The following is a 22977-nucleotide window of genomic DNA, read 5'->3' on the forward strand; positions in this document are numbered from 1 at the left end:
CCTCTGGTCCCTCTCTGGCTCTCTGGAAGCTTCCGGGAAAAATAAGGTTCTGGGCGTTGATTTCGTCCGATTCCGAGAATATTTCCTTTGTAGGATTTCTGAAACCAAAAACAGCAGAAAACAGCAACTGGCCCTTCGGCATCTCGTCAATAGGTTAGTTCCGGAAAACGCGTCAAAACGATATAAAGTGTGAACAAAACATGTAGGTATTGTCATAAAACAAGCATGGAACATCAGAAATTATGGATACGTTGGAGACGTATCAGCGTGGTTGGCATCGGAATTCGATGAGATGAAGAAAACCCTGAATGTACTAGTACAAGAAAGAGAGGCAGCTGGGATGCATGAAGATCATCCAGCGGATCTCGGAAGCCAGCAGCGGAGAAGCAGCGTGGCTTCCACGGAGGCCCCATCGGCTACTGCTAATGCACCGGCGATCGATATTACTGCACCGGAGCCTCCTCGCTACCCCGTGGACGATGTAAAGGAGACGAAAGAATGTCATCTGCATTATCCAATGGGGAACATGTCCATGAAGGTAGCCATCGGCAATGCTTTACCATGTTTACTCGGAGCACTCCACCACAACAACCCCATTCAAGATGGCTATGCTCGTGTCACGGTGGAGAACATAGTCCAAGAGTTTGAGGACCCGGAGATTGACATTGCTACACCTGAAGGGGAGAGAAGACTTGGAGATGTCAAGCGCCGCTCATTCTATGGCAAAAGAAGCTTATCAAGTTTCCAGGCGAGGCGCCAAGGCCAACAAGTCCACCCCCCTACGGTGGTGGTGGCGGTGGCGGCGGTGGTGGTGGTGGTGGTGGTGCTTCACCTACACCTCCTTCACGTCAGCCGACGCGGCCCCCCAATTCACCTCCGGCGGGTAAGCAGCCGCCGCCCCCCAGTCCGCCTCGGGCGGGTAAGCAGATGCCGCCCCCCAATCCACCTCCGGCGAAGAAGCAGAAGAAGTCCTGGACTATTAACCCGGACCCTTATGTACCTAAAACCACAAAGGTACCGGAGCCATCACTGAAGCCTCTCCCCACAAGGCCTTGGGAACGTAGTGCCGAGGAAGTCGACGCGGCCGCGGCTGCTCACCATGAGAAATGGAGGGCGGAATCGAAGGCGAAAAGAGAGCCCGAGCCCAAGCCAGTATATTCTGACAAGGAAAAGAAGTGGGCTAAGTCATTTTTGAGCACACCGTCCCAAGCCGCGAAGAATCTGCCTGACGACTATGCACGTGAACTTCGTAGGCAAGCACTCATGTTGAAGGAGAAGAAAGACTTGGCCGAGAAAGAATTAGAAAGTAAAAAAAGCGGGAAACGAGTTGCCCAGCTCGGGGAACAAAGTAAACAATCGATCCCCCCGCTCATAGTGAAAGCCGCCGGTCCGGATGCTGAACTAATGGACCCCACAATCATAGCAGCTGCGGCAGCACAGGGAATGACTGTAACGGGTGCCAGAGAACAAGCGGCCGAGATGGGTATGACTCTTCGTGCAGTGTTAGGCCTTGAGAAGGCGCCAATGAGTGAGGTAGTAATTACATATGTGCCGAATGGGCCTCTCGTCGAGCCTGCGCAGGAAGAGGATCTACCTCCACAAATGAAAAATCTGCTAATTTGGTACAAGGGTTACATAAAAAATAAAGCCGCCAAAGAATATATTTATGCAGAAGTTAGACATGAGCATCACTTCAAACATTACTATGTAACAGTTCATCTGAGTGAATTGTTCCAGCTGTTCAATCTGCGCGAGCTCGACAAATCTATCATCAGTTGCTATGTTCTGTAAATGATTTATTTCTACCTCATCTCGTTCATTGCCTGCACTATATATATTGTCCTAACTATCTTGTTGTGTACGCTATTATGCAGAATGAAGCTTAGGGAATGCAGAATAAGGAACATCCATGATGTTGGGTTCATTGACCCACAAATCGTTAATGGATATGTGTTACAAAACCACCCCGCCGACGTGGAGCAAGACCTGTGGCTTTTTCTTACAAAGCAGGAACTCAAAAGTGAAATTCTATTTCCTTACCATTTTGGGTGAGTGTTTCTGTTTTGAGCACATTCTCTTTTGTTTACTCCATGCATGGTATGTGGCTAATCGATGAGTTATGCATGACTGTGCATGTATCGTGTCCGCAGGTTCCACTGGATTCTGCTAGTAATTCAATTTCACACCTCCACAGTTCTCGTCATCGACTCTCTGAATATGGATGCAAAGCTTTGGGTCGACATGAGAAAAATGATGCAAAAGTAATTATTTTCATTCATTTGCGCTCTATATCGATCGGCCTATTTTTTTCATTTCCTAATATCAAGTAACTAATAACTCTCTTGTTCATTTAATTTTCTTTGCCTCGTAGGGTTTGGAGACGGTTCGCAGATAAAAAGGTCGGTGAATTCAAAAAAGAGCTACAATTTAAAAGGTCGGTGATCGGGGATATTCAGCCACCGGAGACCAATCTATGTGGATACTATGTTTGTGAGATGATCCGGAGATACACCTCGAGCGGCAGCCGTCCGATAACAATGTCAAGAGGAATAACCTTCGGAAGACGCTTAGTCCAGAAGCTCGCTTCCGACCACTTCAAGAGGAACTAGCAGGATGGTTCATGAGGGAAGTCCTCCATCCTAAAGGAGAACACTATTACGAGGACGTAGAACTTCTGATGCAGTAAATTATGTATGGAAACTTGTTCAAAATTGTATATGGTCATCCGATATTGAATACATATTGTATATTCCTCTTGAATTCTTTTTGGTTCTAATTTCAGATTTGTTTGAAATTGTACATTCATATGCATGTATGTAGTACCGTAGAATATGTGAAACTCCTTCAAAATTAAAATAAAACACAAAAGAAATAAAACAATACAAATTAAAAAGAAACCAGATTTAGGGGGGGGCTAAAACCCTAAACCTGCGGCGGCCTTTAGTAGCGGTTGGCCAGAAGAACCGCGACTAAAGGTCCTCCGCCCCGACGGTCACCTGACGCGGGGGGGGGGGGTTAGTCCCGCTTATTTAATACCGGTTGTGCCACCGGTAGTAATGGCCGTTGCGAACCGCGACTATTGGCCCTTTTTCCACCAGTGGGGTCATCGTTCGCCATCGTTGCCATCTCAGGTACATGTCTTCAACTAATGTAGGTGTTCTACTGATGAGATTAAGACCCCTAGTGATGTTGATTCTAAAGTAATTATGTTCAACAGTCTCATCATCAGGTATTCAGGCCGGACTTATGCACAACAATCAGGTGCGCAGCCCCTGGGAATACATCAATTGTTGCGGTTATGGGTTCCAGCTACTCAGTACTCGACGGCATGTAGTGTATCTGTGTATCCTGCACTTAATTGGTGTCACTTGTTCGTAGTGACATCTAGGAGATCTTTCTTTTTGTCAAACGAGCTAGTGTCAAATAAAGAAGAAGAGTACCAGAACATGAAAGAATTTGATACTATCAAGAGAAAAGAGAACATGATTTATGATGTCATCATACATGCACGATAGTAGGATACTGCTAGGAACAGAAAACGTAGCAGGAGAGTATTTAGCAGAAGAAAGAAAATCTGCGGCATCGGCCAAATCTGAGAACAAAAGGAGGAAATTTAAAATCGAGAACAGAAATCTCCCATTGTTCTTTCTCTCATTCTACGTGTTCATGCACGATCAATGTACCCTAATTCCGTAGAACGGACGGGGCTAAGCAGCGGAGTCCGCGGCGGCGTCCGCGCATGCCACTGTCGCCGCCCCTCGCTGTCGTAGTGTATGGCCCCGTTAAACTCCAGCGGCTGGCACCTCTGGCCGAGCAGTATCGCTCGCCGCCACACGCATGTCTCGTCGGCGTCGTCATCCGTCCTCCGGCCGTCCTGGCCGCGCTCGAGGAATCTTCTGCTCGTCGCCCCTGACGGCCCCTTCAGCTTCCTAGCCGCATTCGGCTTCACGAAAGGGCTGAAGGCGTCGACGCCGCCGCAGGAGAAGAACGGTAGTCGCCGAGTGGCGGGAGAGGACGTGATCCTCTTGTTCCGGCGGCGGAGCCTCAGCCGGTGGGCGATGGAGGAGAGGAGGAAGGCCATGGTATCGAACATGGCGTGATGATTCTTCGATTGCTAGGCGGGGTGGGTGCCAATGGAGTAGATTGTACTGAATGGGGTTTACGAAGGCTATTAATATGGGAGCTATCCTCTTGTAGATCAGTGTACCGTTTGACACCTCGGATCTCACATGAAGAAATTCAGGAACGGTATTTCGAAATGGACGACCGAGCAGTCGATTGGGCAGAAGAGGTTGAAAGTTTAGCGGACAAGTTGTTACATTTCGAAAGCGGGGATTTATTTGGAGAAATAAATAAAGCTCTTCTTTTTTTTTAATCTTGGAGAAATAAAGCTCTGGCACACACGCGTCATGAATAGCTACTCTGTGGAAAAAGGCAAGGCGGCGATTTTCAAGGTATTGGATTTTGTCCGAAAACTCTAGAAAAAGGCCGACCTTCGCGAAGGGAAGACAACTCGCTCCGGACGCGACAAGTGGCGTGCTGTGGTGCCAGAAAATTCATAGAAAGTGGTCTCCCTGCTTGCCACGTGTCGCAAGGGGAAGCAAGGTGGAGATCGGGAGGAGAGAGAAGACTGGGTTGTGTCAGTTTTTCCCTTTTTCTTCTATATTCGTTTTTTCAAAATGAAATATCTTGAGAACCGTAAGTTCAAATTGCGAACCGTTTTCACTTTTGAGATCCTCGCGTCGAGATCTTCAAAACTAGATTCCATATTGATAGGTTTGGAGATACTTTTTTTTCGTACTTCCAATAGTAGTATGATTGTACCTATGGTGTGTACCTATATGTACTCGTGTTTCAACTGATAAGTACTTCTGTTTTTAGTGTGTTTGGTGTAGTTTTTCCCTTTTACTCGGTAGCTGTACTCGTCCATGTGTTACCTCGTACTTACTCGTGTGCGCGACTCTACTCGCTCGTGTGTGCGATCGTATTTCGCATACGTACTTGCCGCGTGTACATGATCGTACTCGCTTATGTGCGTGATTGTACCTGCACGTATACGTGACTGTACTTCTGTACATGTATTTGCTCGTTGTGCGACTGATCCTGCTCATGTGCGCAATTGTACCTGCTCATGTACGTAATTGTACTTGTACTCGCGCGTGTGTTTAAGTGTACTCGTGTGTTGTACATAACTGTACTCGTGTGTCGTACACAACTCCTACTTTTGTTGCACTCGAATTTACATAGTTGTACTAGGATTTTGCATGTAGCTAGGTGCGTGAGATGGTGCGTATTTGCTTTGCCCTGGCACGCGCAGGCGTACTTATGTTGGCTGCATGTACATGCGTGGCCGCGCCGAAAGGGCCACGTACGGCGGGCGTACTTCCTGGCTGTACATGCGTGGCCGCGTCGCACGGCCCTGTACGGGCGGGCGTACCTGCCTGGTTCGCGCGCGCGTGGTCGCGTCTTCGCGGGACTCCGCCACGTGTCGACGGCTCGGACGTTGCGCGGACCTTCGCAGAGGTTGGTCTCTGCCTGCCTAGTCCTACCCGATTTTGTCCGGAAAATTCTAATTCCAGACGAAATTCGTCCATTTTGTCAGGGCCAGTAAGTCTATCTACCGGACAAATGTTTTGGGCTCTCTTTGAATTTAAAGCCCATTTGACCATAGCCCACGATAGGCTGCTCCTTATCCTTTCTAACTCCGTCGTCGTCAGCACACAACTCAGCCATTTCTCATCTAATTTTCGGTTCAATTTCATTGCAGATTTCAAATTTTGGTTTGTGCTTTTCATTTGAAAGTTTCTGAACTTTTCCGAAATACTGAATTTCGCCCATCTCGTCCAGGGCGCGGTAAAAATCGTAAAACGAAATCCAAAACCTCGGCGATTCTGAATTGCAAGACCAATGGATGGCCTTGGTGGTGGGTGCTCAGCTCCACATGTGCATAGTGCGGCAATGACATCCGTGATGAGTGATGGTTTTGTTGTGGCAAGACCTTGCTAATCGACTTCTTGTTCCGACGTATCTTTCTCTTAGACTTCCCCACCGTGAAGTCAGAGTCGCCGCTTTGGGTCGCATGTGGTGGCAATGACGTGCGAGGGATTCATCGCCTTAAGTCTCCTCTTCGGAGCTCGTCTTTAGAATTGGACTATCTACTACGAGAAGAGTCATCTTTCTAGGTAGTCGCTCTTCAGTGAAGTTGGAGTCGCTGAAAAGTTATGATGATGATCTTGATAGGCAACCTCGACATTGATCCCCGTTTTCAGCGGTGTGTGATGTTTGCGTTGTTTGCCAAGGTGGTTGTGTGCCCTCAGGATGATAGTGTACCTTGATTTTTTGGCTATGGTGTTTGTACCAGTTTTCTTCTGATTTCCCGCTAATTAATCGGCTAACTTTTTAGTTAATAAAAGGGCAAGTTTTTTTTTGCCTTCTTTGTAAAAATGAGAGTTAAATTAGCAGAACTCACTTTAAGATGCGCGCACGTGTATTCTTACTCGTTTTCGGTGAAAGGAAATCGCAGCGCCCAATTTCTAAGTGCTTTTGTCCACTAGGGAACAGTTTAGAAGAGTCAAGAAAGGTACAGAGGAAGCACTTGTCTTCCACGGCACTACCACCGGTACCAGCACCAGCTTCTCGGTTCTCATCTAGCAACGACACAATGGCCATCTCTCTGCAGCTGCCCCCACCGATCCTTGGCCTTCCTCCTAGAATCGGCTGCACGGGCAGAAGGACACCGGTGTGTACTGTTAGCTGCAAACATACTAAGGTAAGAAATTTTGGGAATTCAGTTTGTGGTTCTCGAGAATTTTTCTACATGAACACATCGAATTGTACTGGATGATAGATTGGATAGCACCAACCGCCTATTGGTAGATCGGGTGATCGAAGTTCTTAGATTTTTCTGTAAATGCACACAGTAGTAATTAGAAGCATCAGTACAAATTCCATAACCAGAGAAGCACCCTTCTCTCCGAAAATATCAGATTAGGGATAAGTGCTGCGTGATTTAGAGTGAGAAAAATGAAGGAACATCCTAGAAGTGTCCTTTTGCTCGCAAAAATGGTGAGCCAAATACTGAATCCTGTTTGTCTTAGAATGAGTTACCTGGTAAATTTAGTAGATCGAGCAACTTCCGGCTGTCGATGTGTTTTTGAGGATTCAGTCATTCAACTTTTTCAGTCTGTTCAGGAGATCATAGGACACAAAAAAAATCATCATGTTTGATCTGCCTCTTCTGCAATTCTGTCTTGCCAACCCTCTTGTTTTCTGAACTCTGTCAAGTTCAGTTTCAGAGACAAAATAACAGGTGAAACCTTGGATATAAGTTCAGTATTGACGAACTAACTCCACAGCATGAATGATTCATACAGTCATCTTTCTCTTGTACTCCGACTTAACATGTTAAAGGTTTTAGTTTCACGCGTCAGTTAATAATCCTTACAGCCTCGATCGGGGCACTAACGCCCCAGTTACTAAGCAGTGTAGCCCTTCCTCCTGCAGTCAACGGATGTCCATGGACCAAGCCTAACAAGCACTAGCAGGACATCCCGTAGAGGTACCCTGGCATACATTTCGGCTGCCTTCTTGGCGACTTTCCTGGTCAGTGGCGAATCCAGCCCATTTTGCTAGGGTGGGGCAAACCTTAGTTGGGCTGGGCTTTTTTTATTTTTTTCCATATTTTCTATATAAGATATATGGGCTGGGCCAAATCTTAGGGTGGGGCCCGCCCCACCCTTCCACACTGTTGGCTCCGCCCCTGTTCCTGGTGGTTGATCGTGCAGAAGCTAGAACATCGAGGCAAGAGAACAAGAGGAAAGTAATGGAGAAGCTGGAGAAGACACGGGAGAAGGCGTTGGGCCCAAAGGTGAAAAATGAGGACACGGGCGACAACGAGTCTGTGGCGAACTTGCTGATCCCTCCTGCTTTGGTTGATGCTTACATCAAGGCATAATGTGAAATTTATGTTGTTGCTCAGTGGTCACTATCCTGAATGTAATAGTAACCCTTGAAATTAAGAAGCCCGGCCAAAGAAGTTTCCTGTCTATCTGCTGCATTGTTCTCGATTTTCATTATGTATACAGATTCTTCATGTTTCTATTCGTTCGTTATACAAAGTGTATATACATATAAAACCTTAGGATGTGTTTGGTAGCCTGCGAGACCCTCTAAACGAGGCTGCTTGGTACGAAATCGAAACGATTGGTTGGTCGCATGAGGCCTCCGTCTCCCACAAGCGCGATGAGCAGCGGCTGAAGCGAGCCCGACGACAACGCCCGAATCAACCGTTTTTGTCGAGCCATATCGGGGCAATGCAAAAGCGGGCGCGCGGCAGCTATGACCGGGAAGGCGGGAAACGTGACATTCCTTGCCATGTTTACCACCATGCATACCCCTAGCTTCCCCCTTTTTTAACCTCTCTGCTTGGAACCCTAACCCAAAATTCATTTTTTCCCTTATTCGGCACCTGTGGCGGTGGTAGGCCGCTGTTACGCGGATCTACGCTCCCCATCGATTTGTCCAAATCCGGCAACGGACTTGGGCGGCGGCTTGGAAGCGGATCTGCGTTCCCCGGCGATTTCTTCTACTCCGGCCGGCAGCGGTCTTGGGCGGCGACAGGCCGCTGAGATGCGGATCACCCTCACTTCATCACCCCGGCTTGTACTCCCTACTTATCTATGATAGAGGTAAACGAGTCTCCTCGCTGTCCCCTTCTCCATGTCGTCTCGATTTAGATGGTACTGATGCTAGAACCGGTCAATTATATTAGGTCGATAGCATGGCACTCATCCATCGAGAGCGGCACTAGTATTTGTCATTTATGCCTAGATCTTGATGTTGCACAAGAGAGTCGTTAGGCGTGCTGCTTATCCGCGGCTCGTGTTAGGGCCTATCTTGGCCCGATATCAGGAGAGGGTAGCTAACCCGAACTATATCTACAACTAAAACGATGCAGAGGCTCTCCAAATGCTCCGAATGAAAAGAGCACCATTCTTTGAACTAGTGAAAAGGCTAAGGGGAAGTGGATTGTTTGAGGATAGTATCCACACCTCCGTGGAAGAACATGCGGCTATGTTCCTTCATGTGATAGGTCATAAACAGAGGTTTTGAGCCCTCCATAATACATTTAGAAGATCCATGGAGACAATATCTCGTTATTTCTCCCGGATGTTGTATGCAATTGGGGAGCTTAGAGATGAGATGATCAAACCTCTATCAAGCCAAACTCCTCCAAAGATACTAAACAACTTTCGGTGGATGCTATATTTTAAGGTGAACACTTCTACAATTATTCTCATTGTTTCACAACTCTAAAAATGGTCTAAAAATATGACTACAATTTGTTCATCTTGCAGGATTGTATTGGTGCTATTGATGGGTACTCACATCACTACCAGAGTTTCGAGAGCAGAGGCTGCAGCTTACAGGGCATGAAGAACTACACAAGCCAGAATCTGCTTGCTGCTGTTGACTTTGACATGAAGTTCACATACGTGCTTGTTGGTTGGGAAGGATTTGCACATGACTCAAACATCCTTGCGGACGTCATGTCTAGACCTGATGGTATCCATATCCCTCCGGGAAAATTCTACCTTGGTGATGTTGGTTGTGGTTGTCACCCTAGGATTCTTCCTCCCTTGAGATCGACAAGGTACCATCTCAACGAGTTCAGCACCTTGCTGAAAAATACCAAGGATTTGTTCAGTCTACGATACTCAAGCCTGAGGGTCACCATTGAGAGCATTCTTTTTTTTGAAGAACAGATTCAAGATCCTTGATCAGAAGCCTGTCCGCCCTTACCGCACCTAGGTAAAGCTTGTGCTTGCATGTTGTATTATATACAACTGGATATTAGGTTATGGCCTAGATAACCATGTACTAGATGAGGAAGATTTCGGCCAGATTACATTGACGTTGGACACGGTGTTGAATCAACTCGATCACGACGCAACTTGGAAGAACAAGAGGACGGAGTGGGCAGAAGCAATATGGGATCAAAGGTCACACCACCATCTGAGAAGAAGAACCCCCTACCCCTCATGATGAACTGTTTGTGTACTGATACTTCATTCGTAGTAGATAGGGTCGTGATGATGACATGTTAGCACACAACTTAATTCATAGTAGGAGAACCAACCTCAGGTTGGGTGGTTAGGAGGGTGGTTGTACCCCCAGCCCACCAGAGTTGTGACGCCCCGGAACCGGTATCCTGAGGATTCCAGCGATCCCGCCGAAATCCGCACGATATCGATTCTGAGACGCCCTCCGACACGACGTGCGCGACGAATCACACACGTGATGCCAGAGGAATTAACACGAGCGGTAACATTACAACAGGATTACAATAGAGCCCACAAGATACATATATTACAACAACGACTCCAACGAGTCAAGATACAAAATATACAATACAAAGATCCAAATCATACAGAAGATCGAATACGTCCGAGTACGGACAAGATACAAATTGGACTAAGAGTCCCGAAGATAACCAGTGGCGTCCATAACCCTGCCCAGGCCAAGCCGGAAGGGTAACCTTGCTAACGTCGTCATCTCGTACCTGTCAAAGTCGGGCCATCGGTTGCCGACAAAAGGGAGGAAGCAAAAGAGAAGGGAAAAGGCGAGAGTAAGTACCAAGGAACGAACTCCGGCACGTACTTAGCGAGACTAGAAATGGCTATGCTCGCCGAGCGAGTATAAATATATATCGCCTGGGGCTATATGGTAGGTTTAGCGGCAGCAAAACTATAACCAATAGAGACACGCTACAACATCCGTCTACTCAGAGAAGATAAGAGAGCGCATAAGGTAACATATAAATACTACACAAACATAACCCAGCCAAATACACATATCCCCTTCAACAATTGCGAAGAGGCAATGTAAAAGGCACTCAACGGTGGACAAGTTTTATTAGGTATCGGTTGTAGTAATGCTATATTACTACGCAAGTTATTAGCAGATTATTAGCAACAAGATAATGGTGTAAGTTGTTCTATGATCAAGCTATACAATTCCAAGTCGTCCATAACCGCGGACACGGCTTATCGATAAGATGTACACCCTGCAGGGGTTGCCCAAATGTAACCATACGCATGCTCGACCCACTTACGACAGGTGGATGTCTCACAACAAGACCGTTCCCAGTTCAACAAGAAAGTCTAGGGGGCCACCCAACTAAGCTACCCGTAACGAAGTCCGGCCGTACTCCGAAGCGGACTCAGAGGTTTGCGCCGGCGGCTAGGCGTGCGAACCACACGCTTCGCTAAACGTCCCGCAAGGTACAGTACAGAAGTAAACACCCGAAGGCAACAGTAATAAACACCCGAAGGCAACAGGAAGTAAAGCATGGCATACATGGCATATGCAAATAAAACCAAGGTTGTGGCCCCCTTTTCAACTGACTTGAGAAAAGGTAAAGGGTGAGGGGGGGTCCCAATAATCGTCCCCACGTACGGGTAGAGCGCTCAATCTCGGAACAGATAACAAGAACTCGGGTCCTAGGGGACATTAGCAAGTCAAAGTTCCGATGCTTTCGCAAAGGGGCTCACGGATGCCTCTGCTTACAATTTTAGTTGTTAACAATTAAGTAAAGCATGTGTATCTCCAACAACCGATATAGCATGTGATAACCTCCCAACAACCCAACATATCCCGATAACAGATCGAGATAAACAACAGAACCTAAACACGCCTACGACTCGCAAGGCTCAAACATCAAGCAACGGCTATGGTTAAGGAATGGTACATATAGGATTATTAGGGTAAACAAGTGGAATAGGACACGTGACTTGATAAAGAAGCGCAACATAAGGATAGCAATGCGAGGGAGAGAGTAAAATAGGTGAAGAGAGAGGGCTCGCCCGTGAAAAGATGCAGAAGAACTTGTCGGAGAACTCGTCGTATCTCACATCAACACTTCGTGATCCTATCCAGGAAGAAGCAAATGCTCGGAACACACAACGCATGCAAGTCTTACTACTACGGCAGAAGAATCGGTATGCTCATGATATGGTATGCATGCATGGCATGGCAAACATGATGCGGCGATGCAACTTATATCCAATTTAAACGGAATTGGAATTCCGACAAACAATTATTAGGTTCGAGTTGTTTATCTACCCCGCAAATTAAATGTTATTAGCATGGCATAAACATGGCATAGGTGCGCTACGCAAAATTAAATGGAACCGGGATAGGAGATAAGTAGTCCCGCATAATTCCATATTTATTTAGGTGATTCACTATCAACCCGAACAACCCCATATGCGATGCACACATGACGATATGATAAATGCAACAAGTTATATAGCATTTAGAAAATAGGGCTCATGATCGAGGTCTCACGGTATCGGAACAAAAGATGATCGCCGGATTGAAGAGGAAGGAGATGTCTTTGGGTTCGGACTTCTAGCATCGATGCCGAACTTGAAATGGCGCCGGTGAACTTGGAATAGAAACCGACATTGGCGGACTTGGTTTCGCGAGGAAGAGCTCGAGGGTACACATAACACCATCTTCACCTCAACATGCAACGAGAGAACTTGACGGCGTTCACAGATTCAACCACATCACCGCACCACATACAACATCACCAAAACTTCAGCCGGAGAGGCACACGTAGCAGCTATCTGAGACGGAAAGATATGCCTGCAGGGGAAAAATAGCCTCAGTGATCCAAACGCAAAATCATCGAGAACCACCGGAACCAAACGCTGCTCACGCACACTGGCAGTTGACCAAGACTTCCGCGGGACAGGGCGCGGTGGAGCCGAACAGCAGCACATCTGCGGAAGATCGACGGGGTCAGGGACCCGCGCGTGGAGGCGCGCTGGGCTTGTCGACGGGGCGACGGAAGAGATGCAGCGCAGGGTCGCAGGACGTGGCGACGGACGCAGGGGCGCCGCGCGAGGAGGAGGAGGCGAGGCCGGAGATGGTGCGGGTGCGTGCTCGCAGCAGCGGCGCAGGAGGAGGGAGGCGGAGAGGAACCGCGACGGCGAGGTCGTGCGGCTCTGGCCGGGACGCCCGGGGTCGAGCAGGGGAAGGGGGGCGCGGCGGCGGCTGGACCTTGGAGGAGAGGAGGCGGAGCAGGGAGCACCGGACGAGGAGGGGTGGGGCTCAGGTCGAGCGGGTGAGCAGAGGGAGGGCGACGCGCGGCCATGAGAGAGGGGAAGGAGCCCAGGGTCGGGAGCGAGGGCGTTCGGGAGCGAGTGGAGGATGAGGACGATAGGATTTGGTGGGAGGACCCGAACGTGAAAAAGAAAAGTTAAGGGGGAAAAAGAGAGAGCCGGCGGCGGGGGGTGGAATGCAAAAACGCTAGAGGGTGTCGGTGGGGGGTTAGGGTTTGCCACCGGGTGGGCCTTGGGCCAGATTGGGGTGGGGCTGAAGGGCTGCCGGCTGGGCTAGGCTTGCTCGGCCGGATTGGGAGGTCTCGCCTCCCCTTTTTTTTAATTTGTTTTAAACTCGTTTTCTTTTATTCTTTATCGGTTGTTTTAAAACCATTTTAAAATAGTTTTGATTCCACAAAAAAATACTAGAAAAATATAGATTTAGTTTTAGGGTGAGAAGGAGAGAATAGTGTTGGCAATTAAAATAAAGTTTAATAAAATAATTTAGGGTTCAAAAATATGCATGATGACATGATGATGCACAAAAAGAAAACAACAGGCAAATCTATTAAGGGGGTTTTCCGGGGCCGTTACAATCGACACCACTAACAAGGAACCTCGCCCCGAGGTTCCACCTTAAGGTACGGGGGAGAGAGGTGAACTATCGAGTCTTCAGACAACGCGTCAATCTCCTCGACACCACTAACAAGAAGTCTTGCTCCAGCTTGGGCGGTCGACTCCACCAACAAGAAGTCGTTCTTCCGCTGTTGATGATGCGCTTCTATCGGGAGACTCGGTCGCAGATGGTCAGGCGCCGTACACAAATATGGAAGGAGTAAGAATCACATTGATCAACCCATTCAAGTAACAAGAGCGAATAATAAGAGTAGTCGGTATGGTCGCGACTCCATCCCGCACTCAAAGTATTACTCTGTACATGAATAAGAGAATCGTGCATCCAACACCAGGAATACAGATTGGCGATCTTGACAAGCATCATCAGCGAAGATTCGATGGGGGCAAAGCACAAAGATTTGAAGAATGATCACAGAAACAAAGATGATGTCAAACAAAGAAGACAAAGGTTAGCCGTCGGTGATGTTCTTCTGTCCGAAAGTCTTTAGAGATCGGCCCTATTAGGTTAAGGGCAAAGATCGTCCAACCCACGTCGAAACCTAAGACTCAGAGAAACAGATAAGAGAGAAGACTCAAACTCGCAAAGGTAAGAGGAGAAAGATTATAGGTAAGGAGAAAAAAATTAGAGCTAATCAGATCTATCCAACGAATTTTAGAAAATAGGTTTCCGACACTAGACACAACAGCGTCCGTTGGCAAGGTTATCCTACAGGCTGGACTAGTGGGGTACCGTCAACCTGAGGCTCTGATACCAACTTGTGACGCCCCGGAACCGGTATCCTGAGGATTCCAGCGATCCCGCCGAAATCCGCACGATATCGATTCCGAGACGCCCTCCGACACGACGTGCGCGACGAATCACACACGTGATGCCAGAGGAATTAACACGAGCGGTAACATTACAACAGGATTACAATAGAGCCCACAAGATACATATATTACAACAACGACTCCAACGAGTCAAGATACAAAATATACAATACAAAGATCCAAATCATACAGAAGATCGAATACGTCCGAGTACGGACAAGATACAAATTGGACTAAGAGTCCCGAAGATAACCGATGGCGTCCATAACCCTGCCCAGTGCCAAGCCGGAAGGGTAACCTTGCTAACGTCGTCATCTCGTACCTGTCAAAGTCGGGCCATCGGTTGCCGACAAAAGGGAGGAAGCAAAAGAGAAGGGAAAAGGCGAGAGTAAGTACCAAGGAACGAACTCCGGCACGTACTTAGCGAGACTAGAAATGGCTATGCTCGCCGAGCGAGTATAAATATATATCGCCTGGGGCTATATGGTAGGTTTAGCGGCAGCAAAACTATAACCAATAGAGACACGCTACAACATCCGTCTACTCAGAGAAGATAAGAGAGCGCATAAGGTAACATATAAATACTACACAAACATAACCCAGCCAAATACACATATCCCCTTCAACAATTGCGAAGAGGCAATGTAAAAGGCACTCAACGGTGGACAAGTTTTATTAGGTATCGGTTGTAGTAATGCTATATTACTACGCAAGTTATTAGCAGATTATTAGCAACAAGATAATGGTGTAAGTTGTTCTATGATCAAGCTATACAATTCCAAGTCGTCCATAACCGCGGACACGGCTTATCGATAAGATGTACACCCTGCAGGGGTTGCCCAAATGTAACCATACGCATGCTCGACCCACTTACGACAGGTGGATGTCTCACAACAAGACCGTTCCCAGGTCAACAAGACAGTCTAGGGGGCCACCCAACTAAGCTACCCGTAACGAAGTCCGGCCGTACTCCGAAGCGGACTCGGAGGTTTGCGCCGGCGGCTAGGCGTGCGAACCACACGCTTCGCTAAACGTCCCGCAAGGTACAAGATGTAAGTAAACACCCGAAGGCAACAAGTAATAAACACCCGAAGGCAACAGGAAGTAAAGCATGGCATACATGGCATAGGCAAATAAAACCAAGGTTGTGGCCCCCTTTTCAACTGACTTGAGAAAAGGTAAAGGGTGAGGGGGGTCCCAATAATCGTCCCCACGTACGGGTAGAGCGCTCAATCTCGGTAACGGATAACAAGAACTCGGGTCCTAGGGGACATTAGCAAGTCAAAGTTCCGATGCTTTCGCAAAGGGGCTCACAGATGCCTCTGCTTACAATTTTAGTTGTTAACAATTAAGTAAAGCATGTGTATCTCCAACAACTGATATAGCATGTGATAACCTCCCAACAACCCAACATATCCCGATAACAGATCGAGATAAACAACGTAACCTAAACACGCCTACGACTCGCAAGGCTCAAACATCAAGCAACGGCTATGGTTAAGGAATGGTACATATAGGATTATTAGGGTAAACAAGTGGAATAGGACACGTGACTTGATAAAGAAGCGCAACATAAGGATAGCAATGCGAGGGAGAGAGTAAAATAGGTGAAGAGAGAGGGCTCGCCTGTGAAAAGATGCAGAAGAACTTGTCGGAGAACTCGTCGTATCTCACATCAACACTTCGTGATCCTATCCGGGAAGAAGCAAATGCTGGAACACACAACGCATGCAAGTCTTACTACTACGGCAGAAGAATCGGTATGCTCATGATATGGTATGCATGCATGGCATGGCAAACATGATGCGGCGATGCAACTTATATCCAATTTAAACGGAATTGGAATTCCGACAAACAATTATTAGGTTCGAGTTGTTTATCTACCCCGCAAATTAAATGTTATTAGCATGGCATAAACATGGCATAGGTGCGCTACGCAAAATTAAATGGAACCGGGATAGGAGATAAGTAGTCCCGCATAATTCCATATTTATTTAGGTGATTCACTATCAACCCGAACAACCCCATATGCGATGCACACATGACGATATGATAAATGCAACAAGTTATATAGCATTTAGAAAATAGGGCTCATGATCGAGGTCTCACGGTATCGGAACAAAAGATGATCGCCGGATTGAAGAGGAAGGAGATGTCTTCGGGTTCGGACTTCTAGCATCGATGCCGAACTTGAAATGGCGCCGGTGAACTTGGAATAGAAACCGACATTGGCGGACTTGGTTTCGCGAGGAAGAGCTTGAGGGTACACATAACACCATCTTCACCTCAACATGCAACGAGAGAACTTGACGGCGTTCACAGATTCAACCACATCACCGCACCACATACAACATCACCAAAACTTCAGCCGGAGAGGCACACGTAGCAGCTATCTGAGACGGAAAGATATGCCTGCAGGGGAAAAATAGCCTCAGTGATCCAAACGCAAAATCATCGAGAACCACCGGAACCAAACGCTGCTCACGCACACTGGCAGCTGACCAAGACTTCCGCGGGACAGGGCGCGGTGGAGCCGAACAGCGGCACGAGCTGCGGAAGATCGACGGGGTCGGGGACCCGCGCGTGGAGGCGCGGCCGGGCTTGTCGACGGGGCGACGGAAGAGATGCAGCCGCGAGGTCGCGAGGACGTGGCGACGGACGCAGGGGCGCCGCGCGAGGAGGAGGAGGCGAGGCCGGAGATGGTGCGGGTGCGTGCTCGCAGCAGCGGCGCAGGAGGAGGGAGGCGGAGAGGAACCGCGACGACGAGGTCGTGCGGCTCTGGCCGGGACGCCCGGGGTCGAGCAGGGGAAGGGGGGCGCGGCGGCGGCTGGACCTTGGAGGAGAGGAGGCGGAGCAGGGAGCACCGGACGAGGAGGGGTGGGGCTCAGGTCGAGCGGGTGAGCAGAGGGAGGGCGACGCGCGGCCATGAGAGAGGGGAAGGAGCCCAGGGTCGGGAGCGAGGGCGTTCGGGAGCGAGTGGAGGATGAGGACGATAGGATTTGGTGGGAGGACCCGAACGTGAAAAAGAAAAGTTAAGGGGGAAAAGAGAGAGCCGGCGGCGGGGGGTGGAATGCAAAAACGCTAGAGGGTGTCGGTGGGGGGTTAGGGTTTGCCACCGGGTGGGCCTTGGGCCAGATTGGGGTGGGGCTGAAGGGCTGCCGGCTGGGCTAGGCTTGCCTGGCCGGATTGGGAGGTCTGCCTCCCCTTTTTTTTAATTTGTTTTAAACTGTTTTCTTTTATTCTTTACTGGTTGTTTTAAAACCATTTTAAAATAGTTTTGATTCCACAAAAAAATACTAGAAAAATATAGATTTAGTTTTAGGGTGAGAAGGAGAGAATAGTGTTGGCAATTAAAATAAAGTTTAATAAAATAATTTAGGGTTCAAAAATATGCATGATGACATGATGATGCACAAAAAGAAAACAACAGGCAAATCTATTAAGGGGGTTTTCCGGGGCCGTTACAAGAGTTCAAACCCCAGGTTTGACATCTGTGTGTCTCATAAAGGCGGAATATTCTTTCAGTGGGAGGCGACGTTCCCGTCGACAGCGAGGCGCCTGTGGTGACTTCGTCAATTTCAAGATCCAATCCGCCGGTTCGGTCTTCCGGAGGTGCTCATAGGGGTAGGGTGTGCGTGTGTGCGTTCATAGGGGTGAGTGTATGCGCGTGTATGTGAGCGCCTGCGTTTGTACTGTGTTTCTCAAAAAAAAAACTTAATTCATAGTAGTTAGGGTCGTGATGATGAAGTTCTTGTAAACTATCTACTCTAGTACGTCTTATCTGCTATATATGTGTGATTGTGGTGGTAAGGTCATCATTGGAGGATGTGGTTAATAGACACATGGGTCAGATGCAACCAAACGGACAAGTTTGCATTACCCATATCAAAAGTGCTTGCATGCAATCCACCAAACGGGCTACACAAAGTGCTTCAACCCATGCTTGATAGGCTACCAAACGGGCTGCAAAATATGGTACAAGGGGCGGAGAGAACGTACCAATAATGGGTGTACATAGTACACCTGAAGTTACATTTTTACTCATATTTATTTGATGTATATTGCTTTGTATTTAAGTTAGACATAGGGTATACAAGCTGCTGCCATAAAATAATCGGTGTACATTTGTATACTCATGTACTGATCTCGGCTTCGCCTATGCATGGTGCGGTGCCTCTATTTGCACTGCATTGTCCACCGAAGCACTACTCAGTTGGGCCACGAAAAGGCTGCAGCCTATCAAACACGTCGACGTGAGAGTTAGTCTTTATCTAATTGTTGAAGAGCAACGGCAGATTTTAACATGTCTTTTTTTAACAGAAAGGCCCCGAGGGACCTTGACTTGCATTACTTCGGCGGTGGGTGAACATTTGTCGATAGAAAGGTAAAACTACTAGGCTCTACAATTTTTTCAAAGAACACCTCATATAGGATCATGGAAACGTGACCGAGTCCTTCTCAACGCCGGCGACCGACTGCCTCTAGGAACCGCCGCTTCTACTACCGCCGGGGACTACACTACTTGGGAGAGGCGAAGCTTGCGAGGTGGAGAAGATCCTCCAATGGACCAGAACAGAACACGACAGGTGGGACTGATTCAATTTTTATATTACGTGAGAATCTTGGGTGATTTCTTTTGTTGATCAAGAGGAGAGAGGATTTTTTTTCTTTTGTTATCTTGATTGGAGCCTTTTCTTTTCTTAGATTGGGTCGAAATTAGAATTTGAGTAGATTGGGACTGACATGCCGTGGGCATAAAGTTACTCTCACGAGTCATGAATCATGATCTCATCGCGGAATCTGCATTGTACAACGAACGCGTATTCTTTATGGGCACAATAGCCCATGATGGACACTCTTCCTAACTCGATCTCCGCTGTCCCCTCTGCATCAGCGGCCACACAGGAGGCATGCGGCATGCCGCCACGGCTCTCATCCGCCAGAGTCCCGATCCGGTGGGTTCCTGCGGCGGCGGACTCTTCAACATCAACAGCAGGAAGACAGCCACGAGTTCTATGCTCTAACCCGACTCTGATTCTCAGCGCTTAATGCATGTAACAATACCATGTCTCCTGTCAGACTCGCATCCGGCAGCGACTCGTTTACCAAGTTCGACTCGGTTTGCTGCTCAGTTCATCCTGGGAGTATATAGCAATGCGCACATGGGCTATTGGCCAATGCAATACGAGAAGAGGAATCACAGCTTAGACGAGACGAATTGCACGACGGGAACCCCTGACATGGCGACGATCGTCGAAACAACCAACCCCGAGATGGCGCCGCCCTGCTACGCCGGCCGCAAGCGGCCTCACGCGCTCACGCTGCCGCTGGTCATCTACGACCATGCTACCGCGGCGCAACACGCCCAGCGAAAGACCAACATCTCGGCGAATGCCGGCGCTTTGGTCCCGTTCATGGCGGCGCCGCCAATCGATGCCGTCCCACTCGCGGCCGCCGCGCCCAGCCGGGCCGAGCCGTCGTGGATCCGCACGAGACTGTTCCGGCAGCTGGGGATTCGGGTCGACATGGAGTTGCGCTTCATCGGCGAGAAGACCGTGACCGACACCGACCTGGACAAGCGGCAGAACCGCTTCCGCCTCCCGAACGACGGCGTGCAGCACACTCTCATGGGTATGATCTCCGACGCTGAACTCAAGTCCGCCGACCTGCTGCACGAGGCTGGCCCCAGGCCGAGGCCGCCGAAGCAGGCGCGGATCAAAGGGGAGGAGGGCGGGAACAGGACGAAGAGCGCGGGGAAGAAGCACGTCGGGCTTCCCGTGGTCGTGGTGGACGCCGACGGCCGCAGGAAGCAGATGAAGCTGAAGCAGTGGGAGAGCAGCCGCAGCACGGTCATCCATGGAGATGGGTACAGGAACTTCGTCGTCGAGCAGTGCGGCTTCAAGCTGGACGACGTCGTCGAGATCTGGGCCTTCAGGGAGAAGCCGTTCCACTACTTCGGCGTGGACATGTGTGTGGAGGGGCCTCTGCATATCCTGATTGCTAAGAAGGAGCAGCAACTAGAAGCATAGACAGGAGGCGAAATAGTTTGATTATTATTTATTGTTAGTACTCAGATTTCCATCAATCATAGACGAGTTCTCAACTATTAACTCGCAGCATACTAGACAAAATCGTCTAATGCAATGCTCATGTATAGCTTTCTCAGTTCTGTTTAGTTCTTATTAGCTGAAAAAGAGAAGAGGGAAAATACATTGCCAAGCAAAATACTAGTAATGCAGTAGCTTTACATCGACGAAAAACTCTGTGTACAGCCACCGCAAAGCTTTGCTAGTTTCTACAACACAAACCACGCTTTTATTGAACCACATAATCCCACATTGAGATACGAACGTCCTAAATCCATCTCATGACACAGCCTGATAAGCTGATTCGATCATGCGAACGGCGACACCACCGCCGAGGATTCAGCAGGCGGCGGTCGATTAGATGGGGATTGCTCCGTTGACGCGCGGGTAGACGACCCCGGCTGGGTGGCCCATGATGCGGCGGCCCTTGCGGCGGCGGAACAGGAACACGGCCGCGCCCAGCGGCCACTCCACCACCCCGGCCACGACGAGCGCCACGAACCCCAGCGTGGGGCCGATTACCTTACACCGGCACGGGTTGCTCCTCGTCCCGCACTGCACGCAGATTGGTACGAAGGCCATTGATGCTTCAGAACCGGGAGCCTCTCTGCTTGTCGAACACTGGACTTGGCTTCGAATGATGATGATGGATAGATGCAAGAAACTGATGGTCAGCTTGTTAATCGTTGTGATGGGTCAAGGCCTCGACCACTCTATATAACAGCCTCGCGGTGAGGGTGAGGATGTAGGCGGACGCATCCGTGGAGTCCATTGCGTCTGCTGAGTAAACCGTTTAAGCTAGTTTCATTATCCGTGGAGTCCACATAAATGCGTTTAGACGTCCACGGAGTCCGCCGGACAACACGGACATGCCGATGCGCACTATTCATCAGATCGATGGCTAGCTGCATAAGCCAGATCGATGGGGAAGACCAGAAGAGAACTAGAGAAGGATCAAAGAGAACCAGAAGAGAACTAGAGAAGGGTCGAAGGGGACTAGCGGCGACGAGCTGGGGTCAGATGATGGCCGGCTGCGGAGACCTTCTAAGACCCTGCGAGGAGCTCCAATTTGGGGTAGATGGGAGGCAATGTGATGAGAGGGTGGAGGGCGGCGAGGATCTGGGCGTAGGCTAGCAGCGAGGAGCAGGGCGCTGGCCAGCGGCGGCGAACGGCGTGGCGGCGTGCCGCCGAGCCCTGTCGAGGGAGATGAAGTGGAGGGGACGGGAGGTAAACTCTGTTTCGTTCTTGTTTTTTTTTTTGCAGAACAGACGGGCCTGGCAGGCTCTGTGGAAGCTGTCCGCGAGTCCGTGTAAGATACGCGGCCCATCCGCGACGCCGTTTAGCCATTTTGACGGACACGGACGAGCGGACTCCACGGACGTCTGTGTCCATTTGCATCCTGAGGTGAGGGCGCGTGGCACGATTGGGGCACCACGTGGGACGCTATCAACTTGGTTGCAAAAAGAAGGCGATGACTCGGCGTAGTGGTTCACTTCCACGTTGCCAAGGAGAAGCCCACTGCAAATCCGGAGCCTACACGTGTGTTCTATCTTTCTTGGACTTCTCCAGAATCTTTTAAGCGGGTAAAAGCATCACTAGTAGAGCCCTCAAACCCTCAAACTCTCAAAACTAAGAGCATCTTCACTCGTTTGTCCTCCCTACGCCGAAATCCGTAAATTTGACGTGGTGAGGAGTAGTTTCCCAGCCGCGTGCTTAGGCGAAGACGGCGAGCTAAATTTGAAAAACAGAAACTTGACAACTACGGCTTAAAACGGGCGAATTTAGACTAAATTTAATGATATTTACTATAAAGAGGGCGAAGTTCATACATAGAGGCCGAATTCGACTATATTTCGAATTCGGCTAGGGGAATACAACTGTAAATATTAAAACACGGCGCTCTACATGCCCAAATAGCGGTAGAACACCGTGTAGTCCATGTCGCCGCCATCGTCGTCGGAGCCGTCGTCGTCGAACTCCGGCGGCGCCGAAGCCGCCTGGCTGCTGCCTTGGCCGGCGTCTCCCCAACGGCCACTGGTGCGAGGCGGGGACGGCGATGGCTTGTACCAGTCGTCGTCGGAGGCTTCGAGGTCGATGACGGGGACGGCGGCGCCGGATGGAGGAGTCGCAGGCCGGCGGTAGCGAGCGACGTCCTCGAGGAGCCTCGCCTACCGCTCCGCCTCCTCCTTCTCCCACTACTCCCTCGACCAGGCGCAGGCCTGGTCGAGTGGCATGGCGTTCTCAGCGGGGACGAGGTCCTGGAGGGACCTCGCGATGACGGCTCGAGGATGGCGGCGTCCTCGGCGCTTTCGGCCTCCTCCACCTTCACCTTCGCT

The 22977-nt window shown here is 49.3% G+C and overlaps 2 protein-coding genes across 2 annotated transcripts; one reads left to right on the forward strand and one right to left on the reverse strand.

Annotated features, from left to right (window-relative positions):
* Positions 1–6570: 6570 nt before the first annotated feature.
* LOC124658983 lies at positions 6571–8106 on the forward strand. Its single transcript, XM_047196960.1, has 3 exons — positions 6571–6769; positions 7504–7602; positions 7769–8106. Exons 1-3 carry the CDS (start codon positions 6662–6664, stop codon positions 7952–7954), a joined length of 393 nt encoding a protein of 130 aa, XP_047052916.1. The 5' UTR covers positions 6571–6661; the 3' UTR covers positions 7955–8106.
* A 12892-nt stretch (positions 8107–20998) lies between these two features.
* On the reverse strand, positions 20999–21223 carry LOC124660355. Its single transcript, XM_047198159.1, has one exon. It carries the CDS (start codon positions 21221–21223, stop codon positions 20999–21001), a length of 225 nt encoding a protein of 74 aa, XP_047054115.1.
* Positions 21224–22977: the final 1754 nt, after the last annotated feature.

The sequence above is a fragment of the Lolium rigidum genome, chromosome 6 (genome assembly GCF_022539505.1).
Source record: "Lolium rigidum isolate FL_2022 chromosome 6, APGP_CSIRO_Lrig_0.1, whole genome shotgun sequence".
Classification (NCBI taxonomy): Eukaryota; Viridiplantae; Streptophyta; class Magnoliopsida; order Poales; family Poaceae; genus Lolium; species Lolium rigidum.